The 26,364-nt window shown below is 38.2% G+C and overlaps 4 protein-coding genes across 4 annotated transcripts; 2 read left to right on the top strand and 2 right to left on the bottom strand.

Moving 5' to 3' along the window:
• Nucleotides 1-1,410: 1,410 nt before the first annotated feature.
• Nucleotides 1,411-20,096, bottom strand: LOC145912431 (protein transport protein Sec31A-like). The gene is made up of 26 exons (XM_082999891.1): nucleotides 19,810-20,096; nucleotides 19,555-19,750; nucleotides 19,344-19,478; nucleotides 19,117-19,227; nucleotides 18,865-18,987; nucleotides 18,591-18,716; nucleotides 18,317-18,490; nucleotides 17,926-18,063; nucleotides 17,518-17,607; nucleotides 17,279-17,422; nucleotides 17,115-17,189; nucleotides 16,795-16,875; nucleotides 16,221-16,353; nucleotides 8,646-8,824; nucleotides 8,301-8,427; nucleotides 7,915-8,069; nucleotides 7,345-7,521; nucleotides 6,754-6,898; nucleotides 6,591-6,679; nucleotides 6,032-6,122; nucleotides 5,262-5,362; nucleotides 4,745-4,975; nucleotides 4,321-4,524; nucleotides 2,897-3,037; nucleotides 2,533-2,604; nucleotides 1,411-2,367 (listed from the first exon to the last, which is right to left on the bottom strand). The coding sequence occupies exons 1-26, from the start codon at nucleotides 20,013-20,015 to the stop codon at nucleotides 2,188-2,190; spliced, it is 3,624 nt and encodes a 1,207-aa protein (XP_082856017.1). The 5' UTR covers nucleotides 20,016-20,096; the 3' UTR covers nucleotides 1,411-2,187.
• On the top strand, nucleotides 11,428-15,405 carry LOC145912432 (uncharacterized). The gene is made up of 9 exons (XM_082999892.1): nucleotides 11,428-11,866; nucleotides 11,949-12,110; nucleotides 12,190-12,869; nucleotides 13,070-13,411; nucleotides 13,605-13,818; nucleotides 14,002-14,161; nucleotides 14,240-14,307; nucleotides 14,375-14,501; nucleotides 14,895-15,405. Exons 1-9 carry the CDS (start codon nucleotides 11,519-11,521, stop codon nucleotides 15,134-15,136), a joined length of 2,343 nt encoding a protein of 780 aa, XP_082856018.1. The 5' UTR covers nucleotides 11,428-11,518; the 3' UTR covers nucleotides 15,137-15,405.
• A 478-nt stretch (nucleotides 20,097-20,574) lies between the features above and the next one.
• On the top strand, nucleotides 20,575-23,264 carry LOC145912220 (uncharacterized). The gene is made up of 7 exons (XM_082999632.1): nucleotides 20,575-20,752; nucleotides 20,888-21,109; nucleotides 21,169-21,333; nucleotides 21,789-21,920; nucleotides 22,239-22,326; nucleotides 22,568-22,769; nucleotides 23,148-23,264. The coding sequence occupies exons 1-7, from the start codon at nucleotides 20,654-20,656 to the stop codon at nucleotides 23,239-23,241; spliced, it is 1,002 nt and encodes a 333-aa protein (XP_082855758.1). The 5' UTR covers nucleotides 20,575-20,653; the 3' UTR covers nucleotides 23,242-23,264.
• Nucleotides 23,265-23,586: 322 nt separating this feature from the next.
• Nucleotides 23,587-24,895, bottom strand: LOC145912302 (uncharacterized). Its single transcript, XM_082999726.1, has 5 exons — nucleotides 24,755-24,895; nucleotides 24,530-24,590; nucleotides 24,401-24,468; nucleotides 24,165-24,254; nucleotides 23,587-23,786 (listed from the first exon to the last, which is right to left on the bottom strand). The coding sequence occupies exons 1-5, from the start codon at nucleotides 24,778-24,780 to the stop codon at nucleotides 23,702-23,704; spliced, it is 330 nt and encodes a 109-aa protein (XP_082855852.1). The 5' UTR covers nucleotides 24,781-24,895; the 3' UTR covers nucleotides 23,587-23,701.
• Between the last annotated feature and the right edge of the window lie 1,469 nt (nucleotides 24,896-26,364).

The following is a 26,364-nucleotide window of genomic DNA, read 5'->3' on the forward strand; positions in this document are numbered from 1 at the left end:
CTGAGATGATAATGCGGCCGGAATATGAATCATTCGCGTGAACGACAAACACAACCGGTTCGCAGAAAAACTCAGCCAGTCGCCTAAGCTGCTGATCATCGATAGGAATTACTGCACAATGACAATATTGCGTTTTTTGCTAACAGGAAAAAGTGTCGCAATATTACCAGTAACCTTTGAAATACCAAGTCTCAACGGATTACGTCGCTTTGTTGAAACACCCATGGTTTTCCATCAGTGCGCATCAAATCATTTCATATCGTTGTGTAATAGTGGGAAAAGGTACCTTTTGAACAATGTTTGTTGAGAAAGATTGCGCAAAATTTTACACTTATACACTGCGAAATGTCAAATCAGCAAGCAGAATGACTGCCTGCACGTAATATTTTCCAAATACGCGGGATTCACATTTAATTTCAAAGCGACCTCTGCGGCGCTTATGCACGGGATATTGCTCTATGCACGGGGACGTGCGACGGATTCTTGTTTACCGCCTAAAACGTGTTCGACGAACAAAGGATTCGCGATGCCGCTCAACGCGGAGGCGAGCTGGAGAATGGAAACACAATCGCGCAGCGGTGAGACGGATATCACGAATAATTGCCGAGCCAGCGCTGTTTTCCGAGTACGTGTTGAACAAAGCGGACGCTGCCGATGATGGCATTTAAATGCCTGAAGATAGAATACAAACGCTTTGCGTCGAGTTGTCTGTGTTCCCCATTGGAGCCGATCTGGCATCAGTCTTATTGCGACATTTAAAGGAAACAATATTTCCGTGGTTTGGCAAACAACTATACTGACGTTATCTGTAGTCATAAGAAGATCGTGCTGAAACTGTACACCGCGTCGTCCATATTAACCTACATACTGTTTGCATACACAAGTTTCCTTCTCTGTATGATCAAATCGCTTGGAACTAATTGTAATGAAGTTATCCCCAGGTTTCGCGTTTCCATGCAATGTTACATGTGGCAAATATTAGTACCGGAGTATTTATTCCACCGCGGATTTGTTCTGTGCCTTGGTACATTGGGTGCCAAACAAATAAATTCCACTGTTTAATTCAAAGTACAGCAGATTTCCGATATTAATCTTAATCACCATCAATTTAAATGCGCATTTAGAACTAATTAAACACAGGACGTGGACTTTGTTCTATACTGGGTTTCCAAATCGAATAGGTGGCGCAGGTCATGATCTAAACTCCACCACAATGAGAAGTTCAGAATGCGTCGCGTACCATGCACGACAGATGGTTGCAGACAAAGAACTCGGGGTCAACCTCACTCTTTTTCTGTTGTTGTGTAACTGATGTTGTTGTGATGAGGGAAACTGTTAAGTTGATTTATTTTGATCCCAAGGGAATTACACAAACTCAGTATTCAAGTCTTGACTTTTCAATGCTTGAAATCTCGGTCAGTTTCACTTTTATTGCCACGCGAACATTTAATTGACAGGTTCGCACCAATTCTCTACAAAGCAAACAACAAACCCAGGCGGATCATGACTCTGTGGGGGCCACAAACACGCACAAGTTCATGCGCCCCGACATAACCTACAAATGCAAACGTAACTTCGATACAGGCAACGGGGAAGAATAGAGGGAAGCAATAAAATATTCTGTACAAATCTTTCTAAAAGCGACACCGTGACGGCGGACAGCTAACGGCATTAGTTTAAACGGATTTTGCGATACCAACATTGTTAGAGAGACGAGAATGGCGCAGGGATGTACTGTGGTTTGGTTATACTAGTGGCGATGCATTAGTTATGAACCTCCCAACCCCGAGGGAAGGTTGTGGAAAGGTGAGAAGCGTTGGCAAAGAAAGGCTAGAGATAGGATGGTGGAAAAAACAATACATGCAGCTAAAGTATAAGTGACAGGTGGAAATAACAACAAGCATTTCTCCCTTGCAATGTCTGGGCGAGTGCACACAAGGTTGATGAGATGTGAAGTTTAATTCGATTTTTAATATTTCTAATTTACACCACTAAATGATTATTTGCCGTACGGGTTAAGGTAGCAACAAATGACGAGTTTTGGCAAAACAAGCACAAACAAGTTCGACAAATAACGGTCCAGAAAGTAAAGCGGGTGCACAAGAACATGGTAAATTATCTCCCGAAATCTATTATTGATGCACGTTTGGTCGAGAGGACAGATGAGCTGGAATTTTGCAGAATTGTTTAAATTCGCAGTTGCCCAGCGATTTGAAGCATGGTTTTCACGCCAGGCATGAAGGCGGAGATTTCGGAGAAGTTGGAATGTGACACGATATGCTGATGCTGACGTAACCCGCTCGTATAGTCACGTGCCGAGATGCTTTGCGCCACCTGGTGGAGGCCAGCCACCACGTTCTGCGACAGCTAAACAAAAACAGGTTCAGTGACTGCCGGACTACCGGCAAAGCATGGGACACATTGAAAAAATATAAAAACATATGCAATATTTTTCAGGAGCAAACATTTAAGAATTGTCGTCGAATATTCACAAAGAAATCTTTTCTTGGTTGTGTATCGATAAACACTTACCGTAGATGCTCGCAGTTTGTCGTAGAGAAATTCCAAACGCCGACTGCAATCTTCCAATTTCCGTTTCATTTGCTGTCACATAAATTGGTTACACATATGCATTAATGTGTTTTATGGTTCATAAAGAGGTTTCATAAGGGGCAGTATATGGGGTATGCAACAACAGCAGTTTTCCGCATCAATTATCGCAAGGGAGATGTCTCCCTTGTAATCTTTTGCAACAAATATCACACACAAAAAAAACGGTTTAACGAGATATGTGAAGGGGAAAGTTGTGATGATTTTGTAATGTATAAACATGTAGCTTAACGATCACATTTACGCAAAGTAAACGCCAAACAATCGTTCGTGTCCCAAGAATTACCGCGTTGGTCGCTTGACTGTTGCATCGCTTAATAAGCTCGTCGAATTGTGTTTGCAATACTTGATGCTCAGCGGGTATGGGAGCCTTGGGTACAGCCTTAGGAGCAGCAGTTGGCACAGATGCAGTCGGTATAGGTGCTTGCTGTGAAGAAGAAGTGCGTTGAGATCACCGTATTATTCGCGTCACTGTGATAACCAAGTAATCGACCGGTTGGAAAAATACAAGGTTACCTCACTTCTTTCCACTCTTTTATTATAATTATCAAATTTGACAAGTAACTCTGTAAAATCGAGTTTGATGAGTGTATTAACATCACTGAAAACGATATTAATGTTTAAGACTTCCCCACTTTAATACATTTCTCAGTTCTGAGAAATTCAATTTACTGATACGTCTTGGTAAATATCGTTTAAAGGTCAGCGGTCGAAGTATGACACAACCCCAACCTCACCACACAACATTAACCTTATGCGAGATGAGTCATGACCTCCACAACCGCGCGTTTGCAAGTAAAGCGGAGTGGGAGAAATATTCGTTACAGCGACTTTTGTATTATATGACAAGAAAAGTGGTTCATCGTGCGTTTGACAAATGTCAAAGGGTTTGAAAGCAATTAGGTACGTAGAGTAAAAAGCGATTGAACCAAAGATCCTAATAGCAAAAACGTGTTGCATGTAATTTGCATTGACCATAGAGATTCCCTCTATAATTCAAAAATAAATCACAAAACAAATACAAGCATTACGACTTTACTTTATAAAATTTGTGAAATAAGTCACTTACTTCCAACAACATGTTGACATATTGTCGTATTTTCTATACCTCTACGAAATTACTGGTAGCCAGTAGTTTTTTTTACACTATCTATACCGTACGACCGCTTCATTAACTAGCTACCGACTGCGGCAATTAACGTTACCATGCTGCGACTTTCTCGTAAAAACAAATACAAAGACCTCATCTACCAAACTAAAGAAGTACTTCAAATTTCAAATGTATACCAATTAAACTACATCTACAACACATTGAGCGCTCATTTTCGTTTTAGTACTAAAGAATTTTGCTTGGGCAAAAGGCTCAGATGTTGAGGAACAATTGGTGTGGATTCTACAACGTGGTTAAACACATCTACGTTAGGCATCGTTTACTCCGACAGAAATTTGACTACAATCAACCTGCAAATAATCGACGTCCAACAATTCACTTTCCTCGCTGTAGCTTGTCTCAGTTTGCTTCATAAAATATTTTTGTTCAGGTTTTAATTTTCGGTACTTTTTTGCTATCATAAACCTTTCATTAAATTGTTGTTGTGTGCATAATAACCGGACATGGATATTCCACATTTTAAAGTACAAACATGTGAAAAAAATACATGAATCTTGTCGTGGTAATACAGTAAATTGTTTGACAAACGTATTATTTACCTGCATTTGCTGAACCATGTTAGCAGCTTGGGTTTGTGGGTTCATGGGCATCTGTTGCGGATAACCCATTGCAGGTCCATGAGCCATCGGTGCCCCGGAGGGTTGGGGTTGTTGCATAAAACCGGGGTGTTGGGGGGCACGAGGTTGGGGTGCTGGGGTCATTAGATTCAGTTCTTCTGGTTTTATAACTGGTTGCATTGGTTGCTATGGAAACAGGTTGCAGCAAGATAAAATGACCTTTCGGTTCAAAACCTTTTTCTCGGATTTACAAATCGGAAAAAAAACATACAAAACATTTTTTTATTTACATGTTGGCTACACTTCAGAAAATCTGAGGAGATATCGAAAAACTATGAAGTGGGCACAGATAATCGGGTCTGGTGACCGACGTTTCATTAATTGTCGTACAAACACAACAACATACCTTCTTTTTACGTGGGATTCTGTTGGGGTCCAGAGCAGGGGGGTCATTCCATCCAGCTGATGATTTTCTCAATGCGTCACCACCGCTCGGGGGAGGACCCGGCATAGAGGAAGGGGGGTTCTGTGTAGGGGCCTGAGGTTGCATTTGGCCCACTTGGCTCCTGGGTCCGTTTGAAACAGCTGGTGGCTGATAAGGTTGGTAGGGCGAAGTCATAGTTGGCTGAGGTTGTACCTGTCACAGGTATAGTGTTGTTCAATATGACATACGTGGGAGCACAGAAGTTTTGCTCCAAAAACAATCACTTTATTCAGAAGCTGCATTTACAATGTTTGTTTCTAAATTATTGCATGCACGATTGTAAGAGAAATCGATAACATGAACCATAAGTGAGTGGCAATATCCAGTAATACAATAATTATTTTACTTTTCATAAAAAAAACACTTCATTTTTATGGTGATTGTATTCTCATCAGGATGTGTAGTAATGTGTATACAAGTGGAAAATCCATCCACTCACCTGCATCATTGCCGCCGGTGCGGAAGATTGCATGGCAGGGAAACTCGGTGAAGCGGAAACCGACTGAGGGTTGTACAAGCTTGCTGGAACCTGTGGCGATCCTGGTAAATAATTAATAAATGATGAAGGTGGGGGTGGGGAAGGCGTGCCTTCAAATACGAAGGACGAGCAAGGGCGTTGAAGGCTCGTCAACTAATTGGAAGCGACGCGTGATCCCTGACATATAGCTAACAATCAGGGGAACACTAAAATACGTTGTTCTGGTTGCGGATTTCATGCTATGCGAAATATCTATGCACAATGCAAAAAGAAATTGTCAAAGCCGGTGATATTAGTTTTGTTCTTTTATCCAAAAAATGTACGCTTTGATTTGAGGAACAAAAGCATTAAAAGTCAGACAGGAAATCGATTTTCAAAAACAAATATGGGTCATCGCAATGACGGTTAACTAATAATCAGCTGTAACCTTGCTGACTTCTTACCAGTGATTATAAATGCCATTCAATACGGGATAATGGTGTCTTGCTAATCTACAATAGACTATTGGAGCGGTGATTAAATCACTACAAAAAGTCCCAAATTCAATGTAAACGATCGAGGATGCGGGATTTCCAACGGCCGAGAAATTCCGACTTGCGGGGAAATTTTTACTCCTAGTTTGTTTATTTCATTCGTCTCGCGGCGCTTATAATCATTCATACGCACTGAACTGACTGGCGCAGACGCACAAATATAATCAAATGATATATCGGTACGTTGTTCATACCAACCTGTGTACGCATTTCTCTGTTGCAAGGGACGTGTAGACGAGTACGGGTTCGGCGACGGCTGACTCTGAGACCGCAACGCTTGCGAACGTGGCTATAAAGAAAATCGGAATGTTGTGCATTCGGAGACGTATACAGAGTCGGTTCTAAGGGGTCTGATAACATTATTATTAGGGCTAAAAAATTAGGGATTTTCCCCAAAATATTTGGACCATTCCCCTTTAAAAATCCGAGATATGTCCATGTTCACATCATAACAAAAAGGTGTTACATGTAGCAGATTAATACATGTAGTATCGACTCTTGGTCTTTTCGAAAATAAAAGTAACATGACGTAAATATTATTAAAAAACTTACATCACAAGCTGAAATATTGGGATCTTCCCAAACACTGCAGATGCAGGCCTGGCGATCAATGTAACTTATTTAATAACACTAAAAAAAAACAGTAGCTTTTTGCTACAGGATCACCCTGGCTTATGATCAGGAATATATATATCGCCCTATGGGCATTTTCAGTTCCTCGCAGTAAACAAAATATAATATTCAAAAATCATCTTACTGTGTACGATTGCGGCTGAGATGCGGTTTGAATCATTGACGTAGCAGCTTGCGAGTAAGCATTCTGCTGTGTTTGTCGGCCGTACATATCTGCAAAATCCGTAATAGCTCGTGTGTCAGCGCTTTCTGGCGAAAGAAACTAAGATCACGTGATAAACCTCTACCTCGTCTCTGGGGAAGCACCTGAACTTCGGGTCGTTGACCGAAACGAATTCCGTCGCGAGCAAATGGGAAAGGGGGAGGTTGGACGCCGGCCACCATATCACCCTGGGCGTGGAATAGACGATCTTGTAGTATCTGGATGACCTCCTGGGAAAAAGGTGTTAACGCTTGACATCAGTTTGTAAGGACGAAAACACAAGGGGAGTATCCGCTTCACACCAACGCATTCCGGTCATGCCGAAGGTTTTTCGCATGGGCATTATTTTGTGCGCGACATTTCAAACACTCCCGCCAGTGTTTAAAAACCTGCTACGAGTGTGATTGTAAGTTCGACCGCTTTTATGTAAAAACAGCAATCCTTTCAAACTGATGATGGCATAAGTTTTTGCCGAAACGTCTTCTTTTAAACATGACAGTGTTAATAGCAATATGGGCCAGTCCCTTTATACTCAGAATTATGAGAAAACCCGTGAGTTGTGTTCCTAACAATCCTTTTTTTCAGTAGAAAGGTCATTGTGTCGAATAATATATAATCGCCTAATCATAGACATCGTCAGTCGTGACAAATATCAATAACTTTACGGCCATCTAACCTTGTTCGAAGTTCGAGGTAGGATTTCCATGGCAGGTGCAAGTTCTCCTTGTGCAGCGAGCAGTGACGCGTACTCCGCGAGTTTGTCGGCAGATGCTTCACCAAAACCCGCCGCCGAACGGCCCTGACTCTGTTGCTCTACCACGCGGAAAAGAACCATAATTTTTTCGACCAGATCCTGCAACAACAACTCATTACAAAAAAGGTTGTGTCCTTTCCTGGAGCTTAATGGCAAGATTTGACATTTGGTTTGTATGAACGTATGTATCTTGCAATGTTATAATTTAATGTTAATTGTTTTTTTAAACCAGGTTGGAAGCAAGGTGTTGATGAATATGATCAAACATTCTTAAGTAAATTTTCTTTGTATTTCGTTTTTTAATGCTTTTTGCCTCGTCTGGGCCAGCGGAATTTTTAGATGAGCACAAGATGAGCACAAAAGTTCCGTACGTCAAACAATTTAAAAAATAACTGCACCAATATTCTTGCAACCATTCTTCGCATGCAGTGACACAAATAGACTAGCACTTGTAGGGGTAAAAAGTACACTACCACTATTCTGTAACCTTACTTGTATAGCTTTGCATCCATCATCACTTTCGTCGCTCTTTGGTTTCGCCGAATCCCAACATCTCACCAACCTGTCAATATTTCCCGAACAAATGTAACAAAGGCAGGCGTGGGCTCTGTTCTCTGCGCTGCCCTCTAAACGCCCACCGAGCTCGTCTGCGAAATAAAAACGTTGCGATTCTAAAGATATGCAGAAACAGGGACATATTTTTAATTTGTATATTGCGTGTTTTCAAAACACATCCGACTGTGGCGATTTTCTTTAATTTATCGACATACACGAACACAAAGTCACAAAAAACTGCAGGAATTATATCCTTTGCTTTAGGATCAGACGGAAAACAATCTTTCAACATTGCACCCGGGAGTGTAAGACGTTTATCTTACCACACAAAGTGATCAGTTCGTCAGGACTTGCGTAGGTGAGAAGTGACGCGAGAGCTTCCTTCCAATTCTCGAGCTCGCATGACTTTACAACGTCTTGCCAATCTTTCGTCACAACCGCCGATAAAAGCTGAACGGATAAAATAAATATGAAAAACTGATCGTAAATACAATAAAAATAAACCACGCGAGTAAGAGTTCAACACAAATTTGTAATATGATCTGACGCAAAAATTAATGGATTGTTCTGATCGCAACTAAATTATGTATTACGTCCTCGTGTACTTATAACAAGTGAATTACTATTAAATGCCATGTGCGACTTATTTTTTGGAAAAAGGAACCTACTCTAGAAATCTTCGACTCAGATGCAGCAAAATATTTCTTTTGCGTTTTTTCGAGCAATTGTTCTCCTCCTGCGATTGCAATCACGATCGCGTCGGCCATCCTGTCGCCATGGAGACATAGATCAACAGCTGCGTCATAATCACCGATCAATAAAGCTTGGCTGATCATGCTGTCCAAATCTGTGACAAATCAGTGAGAGTTATACAAAACATTGTTGTCACTGCGTATTTTGTAAAAACTTTTCGAATCAGGCCCAAGTCTCAATTTAAAAGAATCAAACTCTTAACTTTCTCGTTATTAAGACAAATACAAACTTATTTTTTACAATGGAGAAATTACCGAAAGTGTTAACTTTCAAAAAAAAATAACAATCTTTGGAAGTCAAATCAATACATCATGATTGCTAAAATCAGTCAGCTGGTTTTTATTGAATTTGGCCTGAAAATTGACATTGCTAGGAATGGTCAGCTTTGTGATGAAAGTTCGAGTTTTACAGAAATTACACGGTTTTAAGTAAAATTTGACTCATGGTCGTTACATGGTCAGCATCATAACCAAAACGTAATTCAACCAATAATCTTTGCAATTCTTGCCGACAGAAGAGTAAAACACTGCGGGTAATGCAGTTGAAAAAAGCCGATGGCAGTCGGACTTAAATCAGTTCGAGAACATTACGTCATGATTTTACGGATGGTTTCGCGCGATAGCGGTTGCCACGCATAAATTGGATAATGTCGGCCATAGATGCACGAAATACCACGAACCGCAAGATGGGAACGGTAGTGAAAAGGAAAGCCCGGAATTTGACGAAAGAAAATTGGAGACCAGCGTCAATCAGTGTCAACAGAGCGTAACAAGTAGTGCCAGGCTATATTTATACGTCGGAGTAACCACTCCACTAACAGATGTGCGACGTTGTCAAACCTAGATAGTAAATTCCACAAGCAAGGTTTGAAGCACAACAACGTTAGAAAGAACTGCATTGAGTGACAGAAACCAAAAAACTGAAAATAGGGGGTGGTCGGTCACAGTCAAGCGAGTTTACCCGAAAGAAATGCAAGAAAAAGGAGCGGAAAACGATTCACGAGCAATACTGCGACTGGGAACGTTCAAGTGGCACCGAGAAACCGCTGTAAGGAAAAACGGAACAAGTTTACAACCGAAAGATTGAGTTGCCGATGGATGTGGCTTTGCTCAGTGTCAATGCGGTTCATTTTGAAAGCTGCTTGTTAGTGAGGCCTTCTTGAGTTATGAAATGCAGATGGAAAAGATTATAGGGATTAGGAATTTGTCTGACGGATCTTGGAATGATGAGAGGTTCGGTATTACGTAAACGCGGTTATGAGAGAGTTGTTGAAGTTGGGAGAAATGAAGAATGTTTTCATAAGGAAGCAGCGCTTCAGAATGTGTTTTTGATAAAATCATCTCACAAGTAAAAATTTGGGGGAATAATAATTCTTTGTTCAGTTGCCACATTTAGTCAACAAAACACTGACTTTTCAGGCTCTAATGGTCAGTAATAGCATTAGTTCTGTAATCGCTTTTTGAACGAATCAATATTTTGAATGAAATATTCTTTTTTAAAGTTAGTAAAACTATTGGTCCTGATCATTCAACAGCGAATAAAAAGCATGAGGCAAAAACAAATAACTTCGCAATTATGCGGCGAAATACGCTTGGTCCGTATTTCCTACTTCTAGTGATTATTACTAAACCACACGCTACTGATACATGCGAACACAAGAAACGAAACATGCACAAGAAAGTTACGCGGTCTCCCCAGTAGTTCTACAGTGGCCGAGTAAAATGCGTCGAGCCGTTAACAAAACAAGGAGCGGGGTTTTGAGGCAAAATAAGAATCATCGTCGACGCATAACGGCGTGAAGGTTTGGGTGAGCACAATGAACTGCTGGTGGCGCTTCAACGCTGCCACATTCCTGGATTACTTGTTATGGGAAGGAGGGAAACTCGGCGCCCATTCTTAGATAAGACGTCTATGAGCTTGCGTTATTATTGTGGCAGCTGCGTGAAGCCTTCTCGCGTACATACGAGTTTATTGGATTTGGCTGTGGTTGCTTAACAGTATAGCACATTGACACATAGAAGGTCAGTTCGATTGGGTGTTCAAAGTAACATCTGGTGTAAGATAATTACAGGAATGTGTGCTTTGAATATAGTTACAAAATTCTTGGGAATAAAAGGCGTCACGCAAATTACGCAGTTTTTGTTAAAAACACACACACTTAAGTTAATGTCCCTTTATCCTAAGTGGTTTTCCTAAACCCTGGAATGTAAGAACGAAAATTCGCCTGGCGGTTGGTAAATGATGAACTACAACCTGTGAAACGCGAGACCGAAAAATAGCTTTCACTACCTTTACAGTTTTGCATCATCCAACCCCGTGGAGGAATTTAATTTGAAAATACATTTGCTTAAGCGCCTTATTGATTTGCGCAAGAGTAAACTATCAACGTTGCAGTCCTAATATCAATAAGGGTCAGTGCGGAGACCTTCGATTCAATGAGTAAAACGTGTAAAAGTTACACGAGCGTGCGGCGCTCGGCGGTGGCAACAACATGCGGCCGAATGAAATCAATGAATCGTTGTTCGACCTTTCAAGAGGGGTTTAAACCTGCGCAGGTAAACCCTCTCTATGGCATGTTTGCATGGAAGGAGATGCATCCTGTCGCTGTGTTGAAAGCTTTACCCTTCAGGGGCTGTTGCTCTGAAACGCTAGTTAAGTGTTCTTTACAGTGTTTTTCTTTTAACTCAATAGCTTGTGAAGTGCAAAGTTTTGCTAGTGGAAGGAATGTTGTTTCTGTGTTGTTGCTGTGACAATAAGGATGATGGTGTGAATGCAAGATGAGCCCTGAATGATGTCATCACAGCACAGGGAGGATAAACTTCATGAGATTGACGACTTGTTGCGGAGGTGTCACAATGAAGCGGTGTACCAACTACTGCTTGATGAAAGACAAAAACTAAAAAGAGATTTAAGACATTCAAGCAAGCACCATCAGGATGACAGACATCGCTATGGTGACAGACCAAAGTCAAGGAGTCATGCACCCAGTAACAGCGAAATCCAAGACAGCAAGTCGATGGGTAAACATGGGAATGAAAAAAAGAAAGCAGCTACACTGGATCCAAGAATGGAAAAACGCAAGGATGGCTCAAAGGATCCCCATCTTAAATCTAATTCTAAAAGTGAACACAGAAAGGTATGAATGTCTTCCATTGTTTTGAGACCACCAGCAGTTTTTGTATCTTCAAACTTTGGCAATTTATTATGTTTATATACAGGAACATAGAAAGACCGAGCGATCCAAGGAGAGAATTTCAAAGCAAGCTGGAAACAGTGAAGACAAACTTTCACATGCAGCAAAGGTAGAAGTACAACCAAAAAAACAGAGAGAACACAAAAAGCTTCAAAAAGCTGTGTCAGAACCCAGTGATAATGGAAAGGTAATCTTTTTATACTTTTAACTTGAAATGTTTTGTTATAAGTTCAATTTGCTTTATATAAACCTAAATTAATTTTTAGAAATCTGAAGACAAAAATGACAAGAGAGAGAAAAAATTGAAACAAAGCAACACAGAAAGTAATTTAAACAAATTTGAGCAAAACGAGAAGCAAAAAACAACTATAGATAAAAAGGCAACTTCAGAAACTAAAGATCCTAAAATGGAATCTCAAAAATTATCCCATGAAAAAAATACACATAAAAAAAATGCAAGGACTTCAGGCAAGAAGAAAGTTGAACAAACTCATACAAAGAAGCAACAGCATCAGATGCCTGAAATCAAACTTCACCCACCCATGGAACCACCTTTGAAAGAGTTTACAGCTGATGAAATAGAGCAAATGTCAAAGAACCATCGTGCCAAGTTAAAACCGACATATATTGAAAACACTAAAGACAATTCAACAACAACAACGAAAAAGGTGAAACCACCTACAAGCCCAACTACACCCAAAGCCGCCATGTGGAAAGAAATATCACCAACGTCAAGCAATGAGAAGGCAAAGACTCTTCCAACCAGCATCAAGGTGGAGGATTCTTATCATCAACCAGTAATTCAGACACTAAGAAGGGGAGACTTCAATGCATCGTCTGGATCCAGCACCATCTCTTCACGCCTTATGAAGTTAAAAGAAGGTGACAGGAAACCGACCAAAAAAGCGTCCACACCTGTCAATGGTGTTGCAACACAAACTGAAAGGTAACATAATTAAATGGCAGTTTATATCTGTATTGGATTGACAGCATTTCTTCATCCAATTTAAATTTAAACTACTTCAATGTATGTTTAAATGCCCTTGAACTGATTTTGAGTTTGCATTTATTATTTCCACTTTTTTTTAATATATGTAAACTATCTCATTGCAAATTTAGCTTTTTATTTCCGTTTGCAACTTTTAGAGATGGCAACAAAGTTCTTCCACCGGCCAAAGCGGAAACCAAAATCATGACTGAGGCAAAGATTCCCAAACCAAGGAATAAAATGCACAAGCTTTTACGATGGCAACAAAGTTCACCAGCAGTGTTGGAAGAACATAAAAGACCACCATATTTAGATATTGGAAATGGCTCAGTGACAGAAAAAAAATCTGAAAACACGAAACCCAGTTTGGCAACAGGGGAAAATCAACAAGTGGTGTTTCATGTTGATTTGGATGAACTAAACAGAAGAAACAGCAAAACAAAAACTCTTTCTTCATTTTTTAAACAAAGGGTGACAAGAACAAAGAGTGCAGAAAAAAGGTAGTCAATGTCAACATTTAATAAAAAGAAGTAACGATTTAATAATATGAACACTTGGTGCAATAAAGGGCACACTAAGTTTGAAACTGGATTTTTATATTTGGAGACATTATTCAATTGCAGTTTTCACAATTTCTTTGCTAAGTTCAAGCTTAGTTAAAGTGACAAATTCACCACTCCCACATGTTTACAGACAAACAACCACAAAGGAATGTGAAACTCAGACCGTTCCATGGCTAATTCCTGCACTTCTCATGGAGCAAGCCACGCAGACAGCCCATGTTAAAGTGTTATCTGCATCCACTCAAACATTTACAACTGGAAGGGTGGCAGCTACTCAGACAATTATAAGAAAGCATGATAAAGCGGTCCAATTTCAACCTCGCTGTTTTACCACAGAAACACAGGTGAGGTGAAAGTCAAATGTATGAGATGAATTTTGTCATTGAATGAAAAAAAATGTCATTGAAAATTTTGTCAGCCAACTTTTTTGTTTCCATGGATAATGCAATGCAAGCATGTATTATTATTATTACTGAAAAGTCAATAATCACAGCATAAAACTCATTTGTTGATCTTGGTGTTAACAGACAACATCGTCCGGAGTGGCCTCGGAGACACAAACGGAAGATGAGGACAGTCCAGTTTGGGGTTCAGCAAACCGTCTCAGTCTAGACAGACTTGTACGTACCAGGGGAAGAAGAAAAGTTAAAATGAAACGAGCAAGCAGCCAAGATGCAATCAACACAGGTAAACTAATTAAATCTCACAATACTATGTCGTTTTTCAACAGAAACCAATTATTTTGCTGTGACTCTATAAATACAGAAAGTCAAGAATTAGATGAAACTATTTTAAAGAGGGCCACCACACTGCCACATGGTGGTGCCAAAGAGGTAGGTAACTCGTTGGTATTTACTAAGATGAAAAACTTCTAAGCCATAACATCTATGTTTGAATCAGGGCCAAAAGACTAAACAAATCATAACTTCATTTAACTGGACACAGACCGACAAATTTGTGAAGATTGTGGTTTCCTACAGTGGGGCTCACTTAATACCAAGTGAAAATATCAATGTAACAACCAATGGTAAGCTTGAGCTCTTTCAATTTCTTTAATAAGCAGGGTTAAACAAGTTTCCTTTGGCAAAACATGATTTGATAAATTATGTCATACCAAACTAATGCATGGGAGATAAACATTTTAAAATGAAATTCCTGTTGCTGCCAGGTATATTGCAATTAAAAATGTACTGATCTTCTGGCATAAACGTACTGTATTTTTTACGACGTTTCGTCTGCCATGCGGCGAGACTTCATCAGGTATAACGCAACAAGTGAATCACACTGAAACACGCAGGGGCACGAAAGAAAACATTTCAATTGTTGTGATGATTTTTGATGTTATATAATAAACATCAAAATGATTTTTGATGTTATATAATAAAATATAATAAATATAATAATATGGTTTTTTTTTAAGGGATAAACCTTCGACTCAAAATAAGCAATGATGAAAATTCAGAATCAAATAGAAATACCAACAACAATTCCACCCAGGGCAGCATACCAGCTGAGCTCTTCATTTCACGTCTACGCTACTTTGTGTCAGGCCTAAGTTACACTGTGCAACCAGACATGCTGACCGTGCTTCTACGTAAACAAAAAATTCAAGAATGGGAAAGTCTAATGTACACAAACACCCAGACAACAGTGAATGTGTAAAATGAACTATATCTTCTCGTGACTGAATTAGAATAACATAAACTGAACACAAATACTGTTAATTACTACAACAACTGCAAGAGAGAATGCCACCCTATAAACCGAAACTGAAAAGATTGCCAGTCCATAACAGTAAAAAAATGGTTTTGGGGCAAACATGTCTGTTGGTTAGGTGTATTTGTCTTCAGGACATTGTTTTTGTATCCAACTTGTATGCGTATGTTATTTTTCCAGTGTGTAATTGTGTACTTCATTATTTGTTTCTACTAATACAAACAATCATGTATTTTTATCTGGTTTACAGCAAAAAGGAGAAAACCTCCCTGATGCCACCTATCAGGTTTTAATAGTGGCCCTGTCTGCAGCTATATTCTTTATTTCAAGATTTTGTGTGTGAAAAAGATATCTATTATAGCATGGCAAATAGCACCCCGAAGCAAGCTTCTTAATGTGTTTAGATAAGGTAAATTCACATCCTAGGGAAGATATTTTTTAGCCAGCTAGTTGACAAAAAATTACAGTATCCCCTGGTAAGAGGGTAGATCCAATTGCTACACAAATTACTTCAGATGCAAATGGATGATAATCTCTAAAGAAAAGTAATTGCATATCATGCACAATCAACTATTGTGTTCACTACCTTCACCAATTACACCCAATGTGGACAGTCTTCTGCCCATTGTATCCTGTTTAAGAGAAGCTTTGGGCACATCTGGCAAAATAGTTTCAACTTTCACTATGTTGCAAAACAATTTTCTGCCACATTTCTTTAGTCGTTATTGTTTTTTTTTTCTCAAAGCAACAGGAATTTAATCTGGCTATAGTTTTTGGTCACTAGAAAACAGTTACAAGTTGTTGCAATCTTTTCTGTTTGTCCTCCACCTGATGACAAACTTCAGGCACTTTGCTGCAGTATCCACAAACATTGAAATTTGTGCCATGCAAAATTTTTACACTCTGATGTAATGTTTAAAACATACAAAGAAGCGGTGAAGGCTGAAGAATCAAAATCAGGTAATCCAATGTACAAAAAAAAACATTATCAGTAAGAGTTTTAATATATGATTGAAGAAACAAAACTAACCTCCTTCCGTAACTGGAATTTGCATTGGTTTTACTTCCGCCTTTGGAGGAGTTTTTTCTTTGGCAGCAATTTGTTCAAACACATCCATACTATCTGATGGAACGCTATCATTTGCTGTGACACTGTTGTTGCTCTGAAAAAGATTTATCAAGAATTGTGACTAGGTGCAATTTCGCACATACTTCCTTGATCAAGGGGTTGTAGAGAAGCTGGTAATTTTGGTGCCATTACATAACTACTACTGTTAGAAAGTGCTGAATTTACATTACGGGCCAATCTTACTGCGTAGATTGTTATTTTTTAGAAGCAAATGAAACATAATGATCATTGAGCTACAGACACTGCACACTGATGTTTAAGGTACAACTCAACTTACCACAAAACTCTTTAAATCCTATAAATGCTATGCCACTAAACCAAAATTAACATGCAAAAAAGTAGGCAGTGCTCCCACATTTTCCTGTTTTTGCACAAAGAGTTGAATTAAGTACAATTAAATGGCTAATAAAGAGAATTATGGTAACGGAGGAAATATTAACAGTATTGGTCAGAAAAGTCTAAGCAGCATACTCACACTGTCATTGAGAGAAACATCATTAATTTGTGATGTCAGATCACCATTTACTGACGACTTCTCTTTAATAACAGAGTTGAACTGAAAACAATAAAAAGATTTTTCAAAGTAAGAATTTCTATCAGAAATTCAAATCTATGCTGTGCTGAAAGTGTTACTACAAATGAAAAATAATAATTTCAGGGTTACTCTCCATAACCTACAAGACAATTTCCTGAAAGACAACTAGTAGGTTATCCCTATACATATGGTACAGTAGACAACATCTTTAAATTAAAACCATATATACACATATTTTGTAAAACAGGCATGTGCACTACCTTGGATTTTAATTCAGCTGCACTGTAACCCAAAAGTTGTAGATATTGCTGTCTTGGATCAGGATCAAAATTGACCTAAATTATTTAAGAGTATAAATAGTTTAATGAACAATTTTTATTGAAAGCATGTTTTTACTACAAATCAAATGTAACAGGACACTTACCTTGAGAAAGCTCCAGATGTTTTCATCAAACTCGGTTTTTGCCTCAGTAAACCTTTGCTGACAAAAAGTAGAACACTGCATGTTGTCTGTGAGAGCATTGCGAAGTTCTTTGGACTGTTCGAGCAGTTCTTTTTCAGTCACCACCTTCAAGGAGGTTAATATATATTTATAAACCCAATACCGTACACAGTTCATTCTGATCAATACATGTACTTTTTTGTACTTTATCCTGCAGTTACCTGGTTCACAGTGACAGTTCTTTTAGCAGCTTGGTGTTGCTGAGGTTCAGTTGTTGCCTCATGTTGGAAAGTGACGAGTTTGCCACCAAACTGTAAAAGAAAATCTTAAAATTGAATTGATCAAATGAACTTAAAACAGACTATCAACACTTTTCATCATAATTCTTAAATATTTGAAATACATTTTAGTAACATACAAAAAACGTACATTCAGATTCAGGCCTCGTTAATCTGGACCACTGAGTTTCATCATTATAATTTTGGTTTAGTCCAGATTAATGGTATAAGGGGTGAAAAGCATGCTTGGAAAAATCTTTTCTATAAGTTTTGTGTCGAATAGCAGGGTTTTCAGATGTACGAATTAATGAAGTCTGACTGTATTTGGGACAGACATTAAATATCACCCACAGCAAAAGAAGCTCCACATGGTGTCCTCATCCATTTAGGAGGCTTTTTAAGAGGAACTCCAGCTTTTCGTTTCTGTGCCGTTGCATTTGATTGTGGCCGTTCAGCTGGAAGTGAGTTCGTACCAAATGCTTCAGCCACCTGTGGGTTACAGTGGCAAAAACAAATAATACCCATTTTACTCCATGGATTTATAACTCCTGATTCTATTATAAGGTCAAATTCTTAGAGAGTGGAGAATAAATAAGGCATAGTTTCTAATTGTTTGTTCATCACATGCTTGTTATGTTGTGAATTAGTGCCAGGCACTTGCGTCTCTTACTTTTTAATACAGACATTAATTTTAAAACTGTTGTTTTGGCATTGCACAACCAAAACAAGTGTACTGCCTTACAGCATTTCTTTGTTTTTCCTCATGTACATCATCTTCTATTGCAGACCCACCACCCATCAAAGAATGAACAACGATTCTTCCATCAAAAGAACCAGTAGAAATCACATTAGGGTTTCTGGCACACCATTGCACATCAAAACACCACTGAGCATTTGTCTCGAATTCATAAACAATCTGAAAACAATTAAGCATTACAATTTACTCACAGACTTAAAGATAAAACAAAAAAAATATCATAAATAAACAACTATGTAGTAACAATGTAAATGTCTACCTCAGGAGGTGATGTGTTGGGGTTCCAACAGAACACATGATTGTCCTTGCCACAGGAAAGAAGAAGATCTGGATCTCTTGGACACCAAGAAACTGACATTACTCCCTTTTGATGTTTTTCAAGAACCTGTTTAAAAAATAGATTGGTTTGGGGCATTTTCATTTTGTAATTTTCCTATTTTGCCAAGTAAAAAAAATTTCAAAAAAATGCTATCTGATACTTCCCATGATGCAAGAAACAAATACTGAGACAAAAAATGCACATGCTCTCTTACTTTCATTGGTGAAGTTGCAAAACGCAAATCCCACAACTGTACAACAGGGGAATGGTCATCTTCTGATGCAAGAACAAGCTGGGTGGCAACCTCTGGGTGCCAAGCTACATCACTACATTGCATCTGCAAAAAGCAAAAATGAATTGTCGTTATTTTACATCATTATGAACATATTTACTCTACTTGTATTGTGTGATATTGAACATAAGTTCAAAACATTCTAATCATAAAGCTATTTTACAAAAAAATTACCCGTCCCGAAGGATCTTGAACTTTAATGATGGGTTCGTTTTTCCTCAAGTCCCAAACAACACAGCAAGGACCAGAAGTTATTGCACTTGTTGATGCCAGAATATGCTGCACCTGTGTATTGTGCAGTACAAATGTTAAAAGCATGCAAAAATATAATATAAAAGGTACAGGTAATATATACATGTTTTGCAAACATTTCTCAAACTTGATTATGCAAAACCATGCACCTGTCTGTTCCATGAGATTGCACTAATTGGAGCTATTGGTTGTGTTTTTGCTCCTGGTGTCATTGGATTTCCTGGATTCTTCATGTCCCAAATAAATATTTCTCGTTCACTGGCACCAGAAGCAAATAAATTTTTCTGCATATATAAAGTGTGTCTCCACTGCACGTTTTCAAGTAATTAACATTATAAAGTGCAATGTATATATGTATACCTGAAATGGGTTAAAGTCAAGTGCACCAACTGGTCCAGTATGTTTTAGGGTGTGATCCACTAAGCAATCATCATCTCCTTTCAAAATTTTGTCTGGGCTGTATATTTCAATTCCACCCTTATCTGTTCCACAAACGATGACACCATTTGCATGCGAGGATTCAGCATGTGTTCCACCCCATACAACTTTCTGAAACCTGAACAAAATATTTTTTTTTCCTAGGGACTATACACACAGAGTCAACCACAAACATACCTATTGGAAGTTTCCACGCGACCTTCACATTTTGCAGCTACAGATGAATCAGTCATATCAATTGCATACAATTCTAGTTTAGCAGTGGAACTAAATGTAGCATCAAGCTGTTGTGCAGCAGTGCCAGCAGCAATATAAACTGGATGGGCTTCCGCTGGGCTCCAAGCATAGTTGGCAGTTACTTTGACCTCCTTGATTTTTGCCATGTTTTGTTTCAAAGATGAAGATTGTGGCCAAGAAATTAGCTCACCAAAGCCAAAAAGCAGTTAAATAAGGCAACTTAAAACACTGCTAAAACAACAATTATTTTTGCTTTTTTGTTATTTAAATATATTAAAACAAAGCTTACATCATAAAAAATCGAAATTGCAAGAGCAGCACATAAGTTTGGCTTGAGTACAAAGTCTGTGAGTCCTGCTGCGTGAATACTACGCTATACAGAACAAATGTGCAAAAACATTCGGTCCCAAACATAAACTAAACACAAAATACCTTGGCATCAATATAGGTATATGTAAACAAATTTTATTAATACCGGTACTATCACAAATTCACCCAGGATTCACATGGACATTCATCAACCCCACGCACCTTTTAAACCAGACGTGGCATTTGTTGCCATCTACGTCATTTGAGAAACGTAAATACAAACACCACCTTGTGACGACATAAGGCACATAAAAATCGAACAAAAGCCGGTTCGTGTTATTAGAATGTACATGGTTTGAAATCTTGAGTTGTGGGGTGCAGCTGCATTTGATAAGATTCTGCACTAATATGCGAGTTTTAAACCTGTAGAGCGTTGCCACATATTTCTGCGTAATTTGCCAGCAGTTTTTCGAAGATGAAGTCGGCAGCTGCAGACGCTGCCATCTTTGGTGGCTCCAGTGTGAAAAAAGTCCCACTTCATCACAAAATTGACATGTTTGGATCCTATTGCGTAGTAAGTACAGCGCAAAGTTTTTTAAGGAACCATCATTTTTTTATTAAACGTTCAATAGTGCTCGTTGGGTAGTTTTGAAAGTCGCAACGAACTTTGAACTACTAGCTCTCTAACTGCTGGTTACACTTGCTGCAGCTCGTACTTATATGGGTGGCAATTCTCGTCAACACAACTTTGTCGGTTGCTGTGTATTATGTAACTGTGCCGAAGGAAATGTTGGTTCACGGACCAATAACAGTAAACTACTCCTTGCCTATAACTGATAGCAAAAGGTTGATTTGTAATCCGTTTTTCCAAACCTTGGTTTCAAACTCAACTTTGTTTCCTGATGCTTTTGCGGAAGAAGTTTTAACAACGGTAAGTCCAAATCAGTTTACACAAACCTTGCTATTTCCCTAAATTGTTTTTTTTTACAGGCAAAATCAAATGAATTTCTTGCTCTTCCTGAGGTAGACGAATATGTTGGTGGATTTGAAAATGCCACAAGCTTCAACGTGACCTTCTTTAGCTTAACTCCCAGAACAGTATGCGAACTCATACCTCCCGCGTTGGAAGCTGGGTCTTGTTTTGCATACAGCGACGTAGGACAATTTTGCTTTCATTTTTGCATTATGTTACTTGTTTGCCAACTTATTTCCATGACACAAAAATGTGTAGCATCGCTGAAATTCGAGTAAGGTGAAATGTAGTGTTGAGAAAACAAAACAACTCATGGTTTTGTTTCTGTAACAAGTTCTACATTTTTCATGTGAGTTTGGTACCTGCTAGACAATAAAATATGATTTATTACCTCTGTACAGCTGTGCTGCATATGCGCTTAGGCAAAGTTTTTTCACGAGTTAATTGGTGTGAAATGCCATGGTCGATTTTTGACCATATCAAAAATAATAAATATTTTTATATCGCACTTCACGACTGGTATCAGCATATTCGACTGAAATTCGTACACGTACTTTTGGAATGTAAAGAATGTATTTGGATTTGAAAAGCATGAGTGAACATATCGTTTTAACCTACAGGTTTATTTTATTTCCAGATAAACACCAACTGTTTGGATAACGTTTTCCAAACACCTGATGGAGTGAACCTTTATTGGTGGAGAAATCTTAACACCTGCTATTTACTTGTCGTGGTCTATATTATTATTTTCATACCGGCTATTGGATTGGTATGCACGTTTTTTCATTATATTTGTCCCAAACCTACTTTAGGACTTGATAATTTGTAGCAAAACACCGGTTCGTCATGCCCATCTGACGTATAAACTAAAAGTGATTACCATGACTGACCTAGATTATTGCACAATCATCCAAGGTACTACTTGTATATAAAAGAGAATGTAGTATATAGAAACCTAGTAACCACTTTTTGCAAGACGTTTAGTGCTACGATCCCATGACCAATGGAAGTTGTCAGAGATATGTGCTATAGATATAAACATTTCTATATGTTTAAACTAATGCCTATGATTTTATCGTGTTATTAGGTTTGTGCGTTGATGTTTGATCCTCCGCCAGCAAAAACAAAGTTATTTACGTCCCCCCTGATTTGCTCCTTGTGCTTTTACGTAACAGGTGAACAAACTTGAAACATAGTTTTATGTCACATAAAGAATGTTGATACCAAGATTGAATTACTACCTTTAACGTACAACGTGTTGTAGACCCCAGTTCAATTCCACTGAAACCAATCTGTTTTTTTTACCATGTTATCCCCTTGTTTATACTTAACCAAATATTGATTGTAAAATTTGTGTACGAACTGCACGGCAAATTTGAGCATGCAGTCTACTTTTTCAAACAACAAACTATACAGGGATTGCTGGATTGATTGCTATTGTGGTGGTTAGCAACGATTCGACCAAGTACCTTAATCAACCTGCCTTGTACAATGACTATCCCGGATACGTTTATTCGGCGGGAGATGGATACTGGTGTATGAGCGTTGCTTCAGTGGCAAGCATCCTCTTTGGAGCTCTCTATTCATACTTGCATTGCTTTACCCCAAAATACCCAAGGTAATACTGTATTGGTCGTACAGCGGAAAACAAAGCCAAAGATTTTTTTTAAGAAATGATAGCATAAACTTTGAAACGTCTTTCCAATATATAAATAAAACTGTTCAATGTTTTCTGCAGTATAAGCTCTAGTTTTAAAATTATGAGTAAATCCGTCATTAGTGTTCCTTTGTAATATATATATTCCTCCCAGTAGTTATTTACACCAAACTTAAAACATTCCTGGTTCTGATTAATACGAGGTCATTCCACGAGAATTCTTCTAATCCAAAATTGTAGTGCCTTTTTCACTTCATTTTGCTTCTTACCAGTCTGATGTCGTCATTCATTATATTAAACTCGCCATGTCAACAAAAATTGTTGTTTTTGTTTTTAAAGACATGAAGCCCGGATTGATATTCGTCGAAAGCATTTTAACTACGAGTTGAACAAGCTCAAAAGCAAGTATAATTTCCAGGAAACTACAAACTAAAATGAATGACCCCCTGTCACCCTTTCTTGTTAGTTTTGGCGTTGTTAATGTTGTGTTCTTTTAAAAATAAACTAATAAAGCTTTGACTTGTGGTTTATCGTTGTGAATTTTAATGTTAAAAAGTTACAGAACGCCAAACGCCCAAATACTTTTTACGGGTTCTAAAGCGGAAAAACACTGATATTTCGAATTGGGTCTGAAAAAAAGAATTGCATGGACTGTTTCACAGCGATAAAATAACTGTTCATGCGACTCCAAAAGGACGTAAAGACTAATTTGTTTCAAAGAAGCTTTTTAGCCATAAAATTGTATGACACAGAATTGCACGTATCTCAAAATCGCCACAAAATGGTTGAAATCACAAACTAAATAGCATTGGAACTTGGCAAAATGTACAAATTGAAAAAGCAACATGTACAACTATATGAAAGGTGCAAACAGACACTTCAAATTTGATCTGCTAGCGTCCATAAAAGCTGTCGTCACTATTGGAACCGGAGTCATCGGTCCATTTGCGGTTGTAGGGAATAGGGGGCTTTCTTGCACTATTACAAAGTAGAAACATATTCAATGATTTGCGCCAATCTGTCGTTTCTTTGCGTAAGCACAGGGCATTTGGGAAAGCTCTGCGCAGTATTGCTACCAACGAAAAATCGATTTTGACTTTTATGCATGAGCAGAAAATCGATCTTTATGCACAGAAAGTAATAGGTGAGCACTGCGCGATGCACAACAAGCCAACCTTACCATTCTATACGATTCAATGTTTTTTATTCAAGATTCTTTGAGCATAAATTATTTATTCAAAGCGTGTAGAAAAGCTCATAAAATATTCAAACGCAACAGCTGCCATTGGGCGTCGCGCTTATATAGGCTGGTCACTTAAACAGACGAAAATTTTGTTCCTTATTATACTTATCAACCTAGTAATTCTTCGTCGTTCCAGAAAAGAAGGTGATTTTCTATTGGGATCGAGTCGAACAGATGGACTTCTGCGCTCTCTCGATGAAGTTCTATAAACAGAAACTATACGATAAAGAACGAAATATTCGTTATGTAAATCTGAAACTAACAAACACATTTCGCAAATCTGAGTCACGACGCAGGTTAACACAAGCAATCAACTGCAACATCAAATAATCGATATTATCCAACTTACCGACAGCTGGATTTACTTTGCTTTTCATCGAATCGGCGAAAGCTGGCAAGCTTTTTCAGAAGTTTTTTCTAAACACAATAAATTGTTTTTGTCAACTTTACTTTGGTGTTGTCCAAGTGTCTTTTATACCTCTCGCCGTCTCCGGCATTTAATGCAGCACTTTGAAGCAAAGGCGAAAACGGCTCTACCCCTGTAGATAAATAAATATTCTTAGCACTATGGTGTATATTTTGGACTTAAACAATCTGGAAATTGCCTATGTCATTTATGATGTACTCAACATACATATGCTCAATTTTCTATTATATTTCTTCTCATACGAAAACATCTTGCAAACAAACGTTTTTAACACACCTGGTATCTTCAATTCCCGCATACATAGTTTTATCTGTCGTTGCGGAGCAAAATATACAGTCAATGTACGCTTACAATACGACCTCCAAGTGCGACTGAGAGAATTGCGTGTCTTTATACACGAGGTCCGTAATCTGGAACATCTGCTGGTGTCTGCGGCGACCTATTTTGCATCGATGCTTTTTGTCCCAAACCAACTGTTCAAAATTCAGTGCGCGCTACATCGATTAGGAAAAAGGTTCAAGAGTGGATACAAAATTGTTTCATTTCTTTTTATTTTGTAATATTTAAATATTGGATACTTCCTTAACCTTATCATGTTGCGTAAGACTTCATATTATAAACTTTATTTTTTATTCACGAAAATAACCTTGTATAATTTCTTTGGATTTTCCTCTTTACATGTATTTTCTTACATACGGAGTGCGTACATCGAGATGAGCACACATGTTTAAATACCTTTGAAATCACAAGTCTCTTCTCTCTCCTAGCATTGCAAACAAAAGTTAAGTGAAATGTGCAATACCTCTGTCTACTAAATCTGTATCGACGTCTTTAGGACAAACCATTTAACCCACATACCTGCTACGAAGTCCATTCGCAAATCATTGAAACGTTTGCAGGGAATTTCAGAGCAGGTATTTGGGCCATATTGTTTGTCCTAAAGATTTGCAAATCCGTACGTTATGTTCCTAAATTGTGTGATAGCGATGTGAACTGGTATAGCGTAAATGATGTACAGTGCATGAACGGGAATTTAATAAAAAGTGTGCTTGCATTTGGAGACAAACAGCTTGATTTTTTGCACCCACAAAAGGATCTGTACTTTGATGTCAATTAATAAAAGCTTTTTTTTTTTTTTTTTTTTTTTTTTTTTATTATTATTATTGCAACAACTACAACAACGACAGAGAAAAGAGAAACAAAACACGAGCTCAAGAAACATACGCTACTACACACATCAACATTAAATTACAAAGTATTCCATTTCAATTTAAATTCATTCACTTTATTAGTTCTTAATGCAGTTTTTTTTTCTGCTGCTCTAACTTGCTGTACTTGCCGTCGAAACATAGTAAAACAGGGTTGCACTTTGGCCACTTTACATTTGTAAATACAAAATCTTGCTATTAATAAAATTAAATTGATTAGTTTTTCCCGGTTCGTACTTCCATTTTCTGTACCAAAAAGTTTGAGTTTATCGGTGATAACAATTTTTTCCATTAATTTGGCATCTAGCCAAGCACTAACATCTTCCCAAAAATTTGCAACATTAACACACATACACAATATATGATAAATTGTTTCTGTTTCGAGTCCACAAAAAACACATTCACCCGTGTCTACCAGTCCGAAGCCAAATAAAACGTCGTTCATTACTAATGCCCTCAAATTTACTTTAATTTGAAAAGATCTTAATTTCGTTTCCAGGGTGCATTTAAAATTATTTATATATATCGAGTGCCAGTGGGCTTCCGTTAGGATCAATTTGGTGGTGATTGCCCATTTATTTTGCTGCTTTCTTGGGGGTTTTCTAATTTTTGAAGCATAATATTCGTAAACTTGTTTTGCGGAATAAAACTTTTCATTTACATAGTCTCTAAGGCGGG

Source organism: Ascidia mentula, chromosome 8, assembly GCF_947561715.1.
Source record: "Ascidia mentula chromosome 8, kaAscMent1.1, whole genome shotgun sequence".
Lineage (NCBI taxonomy): Eukaryota > Metazoa > Chordata > Ascidiacea > Phlebobranchia > Ascidiidae > Ascidia > Ascidia mentula.